This window comes from Ceraceosorus guamensis, assembly GCF_003144195.1.
Source record: "Ceraceosorus guamensis strain MCA 4658 unplaced genomic scaffold IE81scaffold_2, whole genome shotgun sequence".
NCBI classification, from domain to species: Eukaryota; Fungi; Basidiomycota; class Exobasidiomycetes; order Ceraceosorales; family Ceraceosoraceae; genus Ceraceosorus; species Ceraceosorus guamensis.
In genome coordinates, this window is record NW_020289997.1 from 687,017 (window position 1) to 699,781 (window position 12,765).

Below are 12,765 nucleotides of genomic sequence, written 5' to 3' on the forward strand. Positions count from 1 at the left end.
TCTCAAAAAGTTGAAGATGTCTTGCGCAATGTCGAAAATTCGACTTGAAAGTCGGGAAGCGCGTAATGTGCTGTGCTGTGCTGTGCTGAGCAGGCAATTGGCAGAAAGTTGCCAGCAGCCCACGACAAAAGTCTGATGAGTGTCGAACAAGAAGCCCAAAAAAGGTCCCCTCACTGCTCCCCGCGCAAATCCGCGAGACTCGCGCAAGTTCCTGCCTAGCTGCCCCTTTAGCATGTCTGTCCGTATACAACAAGACTTCACGACGATCTCTCATCAAGATTCGTGATTGTGTCGATTGCCACACTCACGACTGTGACTCAAATCCTCTCGTGCCCTCGCATCAAGCACCCCGCCCCGCCCCGCCCCCCTCCCCCCCCAACACGCAACACGCGTCGCGTCTTGATCAATTTACACGTGACGCGCGCATATAGCCCACGCGCCACGCCCGTCGACCGCTGGCTGCTCTGGCCATTATAGCAGTCAAGAGTCTCGAATCTTGATCGAAGTCAGCTTGCGCTCGCTCGCTCGCTCGCTCGCTTCGCGGCAAAAGTCTGGGTGGAAGGCATACAAAATGATCCTGTTCCGCCTTGATTGCCGCTGCCGCCTGCCTCCCCCATCCAAACGGAAGCAAAAACCACTCGAGGATTTTCGCCAGGTCGATTGCGCTTGCCTCGTGGTCATTACCTCTAGGAGCATCAAAGGGACGTCAGATATTCACAAAGCGGTGTAGGGTGTACAGCATGTACAAGATGAATATTCCTCACGTGATGTGAAATGGGGCAAGAGCTGGTTTGCCTCACGAACCCACGCGCTCGATGCAACATCGACTCGAGTCGATCGAGGGGTGTGCAACAGCAAGGAAAGCAAAAGAGTTGCCCCACCAAGAAGCGAATTGGGGGAGGGAAAGGGAGAGGGAGGGACGAGAAGTGCCGACGAGGAGGAGGGGTATGAAGAGGAGAGGAGATTATCGATGCAGCAAGACCATGAGGACGATAGCCAAGCCTTGCACGGGATGAACGAGCTGCCAGTGTCACTTTGGCTTGACGGAGCGCCGTACATCGCTAGGTTTGCAATCCTTTGAGCGTGCTTAGCTTTGAGCGTGCCTAGTAAATGTAAGGGAAGATGCGCCAGGGAACAATCTTGCAGTACTTGTCCCAGCTAAAAAGGACGAGAGGCGAGTGATGTCGTGTCAGCCAATGAGCTTCAGAGAGAGAGAGAGAGAAGATCACCACTGGTCCAAGTCAAGCACAGACACTTCCTACTCACTCTGCTCCGTACTTCTCCTTGCAAGCGGCATCGTCTCTCCTCTGACGATGCACCAAGAGTACCAAAAAGTAGACGGGGTACATGTAGGGGATGGGCGTGTTGAAAGCGGTAGGCAAGCTCCAAGCCAGACTCATGATGAGGTCCCCCATGTAATTCGGATGTCTGCTTCTTCCCCACCATCCGCTCGTCAACAATTTCCTTCCCGTCTTTGTCTCCATGAACTTCAAATTCTTTGGGTTGGTGCCGTTGCGGAAATCGTTCTTCTCTCCGTTCGAGTCGCGGAAGATCCAGTAGCCCAGCCCATTGACAAACAGGATTCCGGCAGTGGCTGCGTAGCCCAGATCAACAGGAATAAAGGCCAAGTAGCGCGCTTGCAGACTGTAGATGAATGGCACCCAGGTCAAGTCTCCGACGGAGAGCATGAAACCAAAACCATCCGTAGTGATGTCCATCTGGGTCAAGATTGCCGTCTAGCGCGAATGTTCGTCGGGCATCTCGAGTCAGCACGGCTTTGGCCACGAAGACCGAGCGATGTAAAAGCGTGCGCGAGGCTCACCTCATTGAAAAGGGCATCGATGACGTACCACCCATGGAACGCGACCACGAGTACCATAGAGTCCGTAATGCGTCCGCCCAGCTTGACCCATTGCTTGCAAGCGCAGCTGATGTCCAAGAGCGCCCACAGGATGAGACCCGGTCTGAGCTCGTTGAAGGTCTTGATGTCAAAGATGCCGATGCGCGGGTTGAGCTCTCTTCCAATGAACCACTGCGAGATGGCACGCATGTACGACAGCAGAGTGCGCACAATCAGCAATCTCTACTTTCGCAAAAACTTTGCATTATGCAAAGCTAATGCTACTCACGTCGTAGAGGAAGTTGCCAGTGTTGCCCCCCTTGGCCAAGAGCCGTCCGGTGCGATAGCTTGCCGCATACACATAGACAGCTTGGCCAATCGAGTTGGCAATGGAGGCACTGACGAGTGCTGGCCAATGGTCGTAGAGAAAGGTGAAGCCTTGTGGGCCTTTGTAGGAAATGATCGCTGCAGCTCCCACAAAGGAAGCTACGAGGGTCGCAAATGCTGCAAGGCAAGCAGATCGCAGAGGGTGCGGAAAATCCGACTTGAGCATGCCAGCCAAGCAACGAGCACTTGACCAAATCCTTCTACATTCGCGCGCTCCCGTCGTCTTCCCCCCGCCCGCACGTTGGGTAGCGCATGCAATGGTCCGCTCTCACACTCACCATTGATCTTGTACGACAATCGTTCACCCGTGCGGAGTTCTGTTCCAATCTCCCACTTGCCAGGCAGCACAGCCCAGCAGAGAACCACGAAAGCGTACCAAGCAAAGTAGATGGCCCAACCTTGCACATCCAAAAAGCTCTCCTTCAAGCCCACGCCAAATTGTTTCCAGATCAAGTCCAAATGTTTCGGCGTGACGCTGCAGCCGACATTTTCGTTGCAGAAAAAGAACATGGCGTAGCTGAAGAACGGCACTGCTAGCGTCACTCCCAAAGCACCAATCGGTCCTCCAAACTCGTACTCATGCGACTTGGGAGCCAGGACATCTTGGCCGTGCTTTTGCAGAGCTGCGCGAGAGGATGTGCGAGGTGCTGGAGAAGGCGTATCCGGGTCAAGCGCGGGTGAGCCGTTCAAGGCCACCTTGGCACCCTTTTTGCTAGGTGTGCGCGATTGCCCACTGTGTATTCCGCACGAGGGTCAGATTCAGCGCGTCACAGCCTTTTGTGAGTGTTGATGCGTGCGACTGTGTGCGCCACCCAATCCGACAGACACTCACCGAGTCTGAACCATCCTGGCTCGGAGCTTGGGGCGAATGGAGTGATGCTTGTGTGATAACAGGTGGTGTTGCGTGAAATCGTCGACTTTCGGCGCCTATGCAAATGGGAAGCGAGGAGCGAAGCAGCTACGACACGCACGAATTATGCAAAGAGCGGTGCTGATGGTGGTGGTGGACAGGAAGAAGATGTGCCATGCCATGCAGCAGTCTGAGTCACGAGTGCGAGTTCTGTGAGCAGCTCGCTGCTCGCTGCTTCAAAAGTCGCATGACCATGACCGTGCGAGGATCTGCGCAAGCGCCTGCCTGCCTGCGCGCGATGAGTGCATGCATGCCATGCGTCAGCAACCATGATGCACGCACGCACGCGCACGCGCACCAGACCGAAATCTCATCTCATCTCGCCCCATGCACAGCATATATGCGTCTCGTCGATCGCGTCTGCCGCAAGGTGATGTTGTCGCTTTGAGTCGAGTCGAGCGTGTAGCGCACGCGCACGCACACGCGCACGCGAACACGCTCCGACGCGCACCTTGTGCATAGCATGGCATGCATGTCTGCACGCTTATAAGATGCTGCTTGCATACTCTATAGTCTGACTGGATGCGCTTCTTAATCCAGATGAGAACATCACCAGATGAGCAGCTCATCCACGAATCGTCCCACTTTCGCGCGCTCGAATCGGGCGGTGTCCAGTAAGAGTCAGGAAAAGGGAGGGGGGCGGGGGCGGGGACTCAAACGTGAGAGAGAGCTCAAGATGGTACACGCTTGCTGTCTACCGCCGCGACACCATTGTGATTGTGATTAGCAAAAAGCATCTGTATGCATCCAATTCGAATGGCAGATTCACGATTGTTGTGATTGCAGCGGCAATGTACGCAAACCATCCTGCTGGCTCGGCCGCACTGCATAATCCAAGGGATATAGGGCAGGCAGGCAGGCAGGCAGGCAGGGTAGGTATAGGTAATTCAGGCCAGCAGATGGCCGACCCGCGGATCTTCGGAGCATTTGCTTTTTGATTGGCAAAAGGGGGGGGGGGGGGGGGAGGGGAGGTAAAGAGCAGCCAGCCGCGCTGCTCGAAATCGTAAATCAACAATGTGCTCGCTCGCCCTCTTCCGGCCTTTGATGACAAAAGGGGAGCACGTGCACGTGCACGTGCAGCACCTGATACACCACAGCCAAACCCAATCATCATTGTGATTGTGATTCTTGATTCTGTGCACCGATATCGATAGCCCTCGAGTGACTTGCGTAAGCGCCAATACTTTCCACTCGAACGTACAGCATGTCCAAGACCATCGTAGGCGCACCAATCCACATGCATACGCACAGCCAGATGCACTGATTGTTAGCCTGGTGCAGTACGGCCAAGCATACAAGGTGCAGCCGCAGATACGTTGCAGTGGTGCTCCTCAGTCTCGAGTCTTCACACAACAGACGCGCACACATGCAGCTCTAGACTTCGCCGCACCACTTGCCTCACATCCAGTATCGCTTTCTCAAAGAGGACAAATTCGAACTCTTTTTCGTAGCAAGAAGAAAGAACAAAGCGTGGTCGAGCAGACCAATTTCCCTTGTCGATTTCTCAATCTCGAATTCGTAATCTGCGAGAAACTTCATGCTCGAGCAGTTCCAGAGCCGTGTCGAGTCCGAGCGCGTCGATACATGTTCCAGCCTGATGGCAAGCCTTGTCCAGTCTCTGCGCCGCGCTTTCAGGCCGCTCGTTGTCCTTCAAATCACGGGCCGACTTGTTCGAAGCTGCAGCAGCGGCCTGTAGATGCGTCGGAGCGGGTGGTGGAAATTGGAGGTGCAAAGCGATGTTGCTCGGGAATGACGTCGATACGACTGCGACTATTCTACAGTCGAGTTCGAGATTCGACAAGCGGTGGCAGGAGTTGTTCAGCTCTCAAAGTGGCGAAGAGGAAAAGGGGGGGCAAGCAGAGGCCTTTTCCATGTTCTGGCACGTACCAAACTCACTCATCATCGACGTGCAGTGCCAAGTGACTCTGTAAGCTCGTGAAAGCACCCAGTGCTCTTCCGCCAAACACTCTCGAAACCCATCCAGCCCGTTCAATCCCCACTGCTCGTTCAGCCCGTGCCGCTTTACTATTCTTCTTCCCAAATGCTTTGAACGTGACTGCGCTCTGTTCCAATCGAACGCGACCACTTTTCGCCATTCGACTTTCGAGATTCTCCATCAGAGTCTGTACGCGTTCAAATACACCACTTCGAAGCTGAAGCAAGTTTTGCACAACAGCCAGAGGAATAAAGACGGACGGGAAAAAAGGCAAAGACAGCACAAAAAAGGAATGGGGCAAATCACCAGGAATTGTCAGGTCCAATGTCATTGCGAACAAACACGAGAGCGCGACGATACTGCACGCGAACTCACCTTGAGAAGCCTTAGCACACTCAGCAAGGGGTGCAGCATCTCGATCTTGCCTTGCGAAGCCCGACTCGAGCCAAAGGCTGATGAGCCGCAAGCTCTGTCCTTGTACCTGCCTACCAGGCCCAAACGCAAGAAGCCGAGGAGCGCATCGGGCATGGCGGAAGCGACGCGTTGAACATTCTGCATTTCGTCGCCCTTCGGAGCCCCATCATCTTCCATCGTCGGTGAAGTGGGCTTGTCGAATGATTGTGGAGATCGCGTGGGTATCTGAGGAGGAGGAGGAGCATCGCGATCACCAAAGTCTGAGCAAGACGATCTTGGACGTAGGCTCCAACGGAAGGGAAAGGAGCTTCGCTGAAGCGTCCTCGCAACTCACTAGCTCGATGAGCATGCTGACTTGATTGCTCACAAATATCGTCAATGAAGAAGTACTGATCTTGACGTTTGCTTCTCCCCGATTCGAAAGTGCGCGAGCTTCGCTGACGAGCTAAGGCGTCGCGACGCGCCCAGCGGACCGGCCGAGCATTCGACAAGGGTCAGCGAGGGACAGGATGCACGGTGCGCCGCACGAGCACTGGTTAAGAGGCGACGCAGCGCAAGCTCGACCATCCGCAGTGTGCACTCACATTGCCAAACAGCTCCTCATCCGCAAGCTCAAGCTGTGCCTCGTTCAATTCTCGTCTCGTCCTGCTCGCTTCATCTCCAGCCTTCGACCTCTGCCACCGAGCAGGCACGTTCGCATCAGAAGAGACAAAGAGCGTTCTCCTTTTCCCCTGTCCGTCCACATGCATATGCCGCACTTCTGCCGTCCCATCAGCATTGCCACGTCGAGCCTCGAGCTGTTCGGGCAGACTACCACCAGTGCAGCTTAGCTCAAAACTGACTTGCAAGCGTTTGTTCGGTCGATAGACAAAGGACACTGGAGCAGGCACGTGTCCCGCGCTCTCTTCATTTTGCTCCAGCTTCTCGCTCATTCCCTCTTTGTCCTGCGCGTCGGACGCGGCAGTTTCAGCGGATGGGCTCCGCGGCTCGGCAGAATGAACCCTTGCGAGCGAGCGCTGTTTATAGTCCGCATGAGCTGCAAGTGATGCGTCAGGGTCGATTCGAAAGTTCCAGTGATCCAGCAAAAGAGCATGATTACGCGAGGCGATGGTTGAAGAGAAAGAGTATATACCAAAACGATCTCGTCAGTCCTTTCATTCTCGCTTCGCAACGGTCGAAGCGACCCGTCATGCCGTGGCATGCGATGTTTCCACGCTCACGGCGAGGCAAAGAATGACCGAAGAGTGAGAAGCACTCACCTTCAGTGATAGCCCAGCCGATCCACGCATCCCTAGCTCCCCTGTTCCTGTCGGCTTCAATCAGAGTGGTTAGGGCTGCGCGCCCCTCCCTCTCAGGTGCCTCTTCCTCGTCTTGAAGTAACACATCCAGATCCGCATTGGCCACTCCGCTCAAGGTCCAATCGCAGCTCTTGGCCCTCGCCAAGCATTCCCATCTGTTCGCTTCCCTCTCTGCAGCGTTCAGTGTTCCACGTCGATCAGCATACGTAGCTTCCGAAGCTTCTCGCCGCATATTTGATCCCTCGCCCAGGCCTTTGGTGAGAGTGGATCCTGACGTCGGCGATGCTTTTTGAGCGCACACTTCATCCAATTCTCGTGCTCCTCGTCGCAAAATCCCAATGGCGCCCAATATCCCATCTCGAGCAGCTTGCGCAGATATGACCAGAGATTTCGTTCGATCTTCCATCTGCTCCTTTGAAAGCTTGTCATCGTTTTCGCGAAGATATCTCGCGTTGCTCTTGGCTGAATACAAATTATCCGCCTCTTCGCCTTCCTGCTCTTCTGCGCCTCTCTCCTCCTTCTTGTCAAGGACGCCTTTTCTGTCCTTGCTCTGACTGCTTCTCTCAGCTCCCTCGTCCGACGAGCTATAAGCGGAGCCTTGCGATGCATCCTCGGCTTGTGCAGAAGCATCAGGCTGGAAAGATCCAAGCAGCTCAACAGATACGTGTTCCGCTTCCAGTCCCGTCTCTTCAAACAGAGCCATCGCGGTGCCCGGTTGAGCCGCAGAAACACCTCTGCCAGCCCAACCCGCTGCCGCTGCCGCTCCTGCACCTGCGCCAGCTCGCGTGGAAGTGGCAGTCCCTTCTCTTTCCCTGGGCAGAGGTGTACCCCTTTCGGAGCCTTGACGACCGAGGCCTGTCGAAGAAGAGCCGGAAGAAATCTGCGTGGGTCGAGAGAGGAGAATTAAAGAAATTGCGCAGTGGGCAGAATAAATGGATTCTTGTGCGTAACTTTTTGGTAGTGCGACGCAAGCGAGGTTTTGAAGAGCGAGGGAGGGAGTGTGTGGATAGCGTGCAGAAGATGACGTGTGCGGGTAAGCGAGAGCTTCAGAAGAGGTGCCAATGGATCGGCGCATCGTGCAGATTAGGCTCGATTGAACTCACTTGAGCTCCGCCAACATTGGACCCTTGAGATTCTGCACTTGCTGCGGATCTAACGCTTTCCTCTGTCTTTCTTTGCTCTGTGCAGTTCCAGCAGCGTGATCCTTCTGATCTTCATCTGTACGTGAACGTGAAAGTCCATCTCCCTCCTTCTCATCCTCTTGCTCCGCCGGGATTCCCCAGTCCTTCGACTCCTCATCGTCTTCATCATCATCATTGTCCTCATCCACCACTGTAGTTCCCGCCTTTCGAGCAGCCCTGAGCAGTCTTCTCCGTTTGCGCTTATCCTGCTTCTGCACTTTCTTCCTTAGCTCTCCCACATCCAACTTATCAAAGGCTCCTCTGGCGGCCCACAATTGAGCAACCCGGTCCGACAGTGGTGCTTGGTGGGACGAGCTATTTAGCAAGAGCGCGTCGAAGGAGAGAGAAAGTGTGTGTGTGTGTGTGGGGGTGCGAGGGGCAGGTTGCGGGTCTTTAGTGCGCAAGGATGAATCAAGGCTCGGCTTCACTTCTAATGACTATCTATCCACTTACAAATCCCAAATCAGCCCACTCCTCTGCACAGCTCCCTGTGCCGCGCTCGTGTCTCTCAGCAACGCTCCATCCTCCCCTTCCTCCTCTTCCCCCTCTTCATCTTGCCCAGCTCGCAAAAGCTCATCGGTCTCCTGCGCTGCAGACGCGACATCTCTCAATCGAGGCGCATCACGCAAGATGGAGGATCTGTCTCGGGACAGAGGGCCCCAGGGAATGGGTTCGAGGGATATATACGTGCTTGTCCAGTTGGACGACGAGGTTGCGTGTGCATGTGCTGATGCTGGTGCTGGTGCTGGTGCTGCACCTTCAAAAGACATGGCTGCGCTTTCAGCCTCGGTCGTGAATTGATGGCGTGCTGCAAGTGAAGCTTCGACCAACGACTGCCTCGAGCTGCTGACTCGCTTTCTCGTCCGCAAGCGCTGTCTCGCTCTTGTTCCTCCATTCACGATTCGATCCGCGTCACGTCTCCGTATTTTCGCACTGGTTGCGTTGCAAATGCAGCAGCTCCCCAGTGCAGTCGTGAGTATGTTTGTGGTCGTCAGAAAGCGATTCTTCCAGTCTCGAGTCAAAGTTCAAGACTCAAGTCTTTACCCAATCAGCGTCAAGGTGCTTGCGAGTCAAAGGGGCGTGTGCGTGGGTCGCAATCACAAGTCTCGGCGTCATCAAAGGCTGTTGTGTGTTGTATACCTGCACATGAGCCTGTGCCCTGGAGTTGGGGGGGGGGGGGGCCGTGTCGTTGCACGCAACGGGTGCACTGGTCAGACGATCACGTGACATGTTCCTTAGCGGCCACGACTCGATCGGATGGAGCTCCACGCACCGCCATCCATGGAGCGCACGCACGCACGCACGCACGCACGCACGCATGGACGCGGTGATGCGCGTTGGTGCCAAAAGCACAGCGCGCACCATGCCATGCCAGGCGCATGCGCAAATTCAAACCGATCGACCTCGACATTCGTGAGCTGTGATTGCAGATTGCAGATCGCATGGATGGCCATCCACTCCGCTGGTGACTGTCTACATCATACCTTATCGCTCCACGAGCGATCGGCGCACCAAGCCAAATCGAGCCGAGCCGAGCCGAGCCAGGTCGAGCTAGGTCGAGGCGAGTCAAGGCGAGTCAAGGCAACGATCAAGAAAGATCAAGTCTTCCAAGTGGAGTCCCATTCCACAAATATCCCACCCATCACCCGTCAAGGGGCATCGGTAAAACAGCTAGCTGCCTTGCTTGCCCTGACCTCTCAAGCTTTGCGCTCTTCAAAGTCTGCTCGGAGAGGGTGGAAGGGGCGTGGAGGGTGCATGTGATTCGACATACGTGAGCGAGCGAGCGAGCGAGCGAGCGAGAAAGCCCGTTAGCCAGCCCACCAGCCCACCAGCCCACCAGCCCACCGGCCAGCCCACCGGCCAGCCAGCCAGCCATGACATCCACGACCTACTTGCCGCCCAACGCAGCCACTGCGGGCTCCTCTTCGGGCAACGCAGCGACGAACGGCGCAGGTGGGGGATCAGCACTATCGCTCTCCACACCTCTGGCCAACACCGGCTCATCCAAAGCCTCTCGCGTCTGTTACTTTTACGATGGCGACATTGCATCCTACCACTACGGACCCGGACATCCCATGAAGCCCACGCGCATTCGCATGTGTCACAGTCTAGTGATGCAGTACGGTCTGTACAAAAAAATGGAGATATTCCGAGCTAAACCGGCGACGAAGCGAGAAATGTCTCAGTTTCATACGGACGAGTATGTGGATTTCCTCTCCAAAGTCACGCCGGATAATGTGGATCATTTCGTTAGGGAACAGAGCAGGTTCAATGTGGGCGACGATTGTCCCGTATTCGATGGGCTGTTCGAGTACTGCTCCATAAGCGCTGGCGGCAGCATGGAAGGTGCCGCTAGGCTCAGCAGGGACAAGTGCGACATTGCCATCAACTGGGCCGGCGGTCTGCATCACGCCAAAAAGGGTGAAGCGAGCGGCTTCTGCTACATCAACGGTGAGCCAGAATTTGCAGCAGCAGCAGCATAGATAGCTGCCTCAAACGCATGCATGCATGCACACCCTGCTTCGTGCTGTGCTCCTCGCCAAGCCCTCTTGCTGATTCGTTCTCCTTGCGCAACACGCCATCATGACAGACATTGTGTTGGGTATTTTGGAATTGCTGAGATATCATCCCCGAGTACTGTACATCGACATTGATGTGCACCATGGCGATGGAGTGGAAGAGGCTTTCTACACTACCGACAGGGTCATGACTTGCTCCTTTCACAAGTACGGAGAATTCTTTCCCGGCACCGGAGAGTTGAGGGTGAGTAGATGGCGAGAAGATATATCTGCGCCAAGATGTGCATCGGCATAGGGACATGCGTGCATGTGCACATACAGAGCAAGGAGCCCGCGAGGCGATGTCCACACAGAGGGAGCGAATAGCGTGTTCGCCTGTGCGGTATCAGATCCTCAAATGGAGGAGGTCACACTGCTCATGCATCGCATCGTCTCTCCTCGTTCTCGCACCCAGGACATTGGCTATGGTCGAGGCAAGAATCACAGCGTGAACTTTCCGCTGCGCGATGGCATCACGGACGAGTCGTACAAGTCGGTGTTTGAACCCGTCATCACTCAGATCATGGAGCATTACAGACCTAGCGCGGTGGTGCTGCAGTGCGGCAGCGATAGTCTTGCGGGCGACAAGTTGGGCAGCTTCAACCTGAGCATGAGAGGTGAGTTGGTGCACGAGGCGGCCTACTTGGTGCCAACATTGCAGGCTACTTGGAACCGGCAATCTTGTGACTATTGCCTGCGAGGGAGAGGCAGCTCCGCGTCACCCACATTGACATCATCACGATGTTTTTTTATCATCGTTCCTCTTCGTCTATGATCTGGCCGTGCAGGACATGCCAATTGTGTCTCTTTTGTCAAATCCTTCAACTTGCCCCTGTTGCTGCTGGGAGGTGGCGGATACACGATCCGGAACGTGTCGCGAGCTTGGGCATACGAGACGGGTCTGGCAGCGGGTCTAGAGCTGGGTCATCGTGAGTCACAACAAACCGGGCCGCGAGAGTCGCGCTTTCCCGAAGCTGAAGCGTTCCCGTTTCCGCAATTTGTGCTGCACGTCTGGCGCCCCGAGTAGAGGTGCCTGTGAACGAGTACTACGAGTATTTTGGACCGGATTACGTGCTGGATGTGCGAAGGAACAACATGGAAGATCAGAATACGCCTGCCTACCTTCAAAAGATCAAAGCGCAAGTGTTTGAGAATCTGCGCCAGACGTCGCACGCGCCTTCTGTGCAGAGCTTTGAGATACCCAGATTAGCGCACGATGAGGAGATGGAGGATGCAAGCAAGACGAGGGAGGAAGAGGAGGATCTGAATGCGGACATGAGAGCTATTAGGCAAGAGGGATGGAAAGATGGGCATGTGCAGAGAGAAGACGAGGGCAGCGATAGCGAGGATGAGGGAATGGATTCGAGGAGGAATGAGAAGAATCACAGAGATGCCGATCAAGAGGCAGAGGAGGGGGATAATTCGACGCGCAGAGCGAGGAGGAGGACGCCAGGCATCATGGATCCGCTTTTGAAAAGGGCGGCTTTGGGAGAAGAGAGAGCGAGCATCTCTCCAAGTACTCGACCTACTCATGGAGTTACGCAACAGTCCGACGAGAATACCGGCGCCGCTGCCCTCAGCGCAGCGCAGAGCGCGAGCGGTCCCTCGACGGGCCAAACGTCGAATGGGGAGAAGAGAAATGGAGAATCTGTACCGGTTGCACCACCCACCGGCAGTAGTCATGGGGATGTGGAGATGAAAGAAGCGTAGGCTCGCATTCTGCTCCCCTCCTCTTTGAGCGTAACCTGTACGATCCTCTCCCCCCCCCTTGCCCTCCTTGCCGCTCTCACAATCCTGCAATCGATTTGGCCCTCCTTCCATGCTCTGCTCGTGTGCCACACCAATCGACTTGCAACCTCGTCTTGTCTTTGCAACTCTTGTGCCATCGCACGAGCAACCAAAAAGATATGGTACTACACTCTACCCTTCTGTGGAGTGAGACGCACCCCGCTTGTTCGACCTTTTACAACGTGCACATACCGCCAAGATATCGCATTCGTGATTCTGGCCCGGGTATTGATTTTTTTGCGTATTCAACGTCACAGCGACGCGGCAGATCGAGCCGACGTGAGCACGAAGCAGGAAGCGCGGGAGGCATTCTGCCCACACCTTCTCGGTCGGTCCGCCAAACAGAAGCAAGAACAAAGACAAAGGAAGAGAAACTCCATATCCGGCTAGCAAGCTCGCTCGCTCGCTCGCTCGTCGCAAAAATCAACAAAAACAGGCAAGCAAAATGCCCCC

At 55.2% G+C, this 12,765-nt stretch overlaps 3 protein-coding genes across 3 annotated transcripts; 1 reads left to right on the forward strand and 2 right to left on the reverse strand.

Annotated features, from left to right (window-relative positions):
• Positions 1-705: 705 nt before the first annotated feature.
• On the reverse strand, positions 706-3,279 carry IE81DRAFT_319601 (putative ERG24-C-14 sterol reductase). Its single transcript, XM_025512768.1, has 6 exons — positions 3,060-3,279; positions 2,506-2,960; positions 2,130-2,344; positions 1,823-2,032; positions 1,267-1,736; positions 706-1,158 (listed from the first exon to the last, which is right to left on the reverse strand). Exons 1-6 carry the CDS (start codon positions 3,071-3,073, stop codon positions 1,104-1,106), a joined length of 1,419 nt encoding a protein of 472 aa, XP_025373365.1. The 5' UTR covers positions 3,074-3,279; the 3' UTR covers positions 706-1,103.
• A 1,529-nt stretch (positions 3,280-4,808) lies between these two features.
• Positions 4,809-8,093, reverse strand: IE81DRAFT_87395 (hypothetical protein). The gene is made up of 6 exons (XM_025517710.1): positions 7,889-8,093; positions 6,708-7,735; positions 6,072-6,523; positions 5,822-5,932; positions 5,449-5,712; positions 4,809-5,290 (listed from the first exon to the last, which is right to left on the reverse strand). The coding sequence occupies exons 1-6, from the start codon at positions 7,903-7,905 to the stop codon at positions 5,030-5,032; spliced, it is 2,133 nt and encodes a 710-aa protein (XP_025373366.1). The 5' UTR covers positions 7,906-8,093; the 3' UTR covers positions 4,809-5,029.
• Positions 8,094-9,347: 1,254 nt separating this feature from the next.
• IE81DRAFT_319603 (hypothetical protein) lies at positions 9,348-12,500 on the forward strand. The gene is made up of 5 exons (XM_025512769.1): positions 9,348-10,417; positions 10,557-10,729; positions 10,940-11,141; positions 11,313-11,453; positions 11,552-12,500. The coding sequence occupies exons 1-5, from the start codon at positions 9,841-9,843 to the stop codon at positions 12,232-12,234; spliced, it is 1,776 nt and encodes a 591-aa protein (XP_025373367.1). The 5' UTR covers positions 9,348-9,840; the 3' UTR covers positions 12,235-12,500.
• The last annotated feature ends 265 nt before the right edge of the window (positions 12,501-12,765 follow it).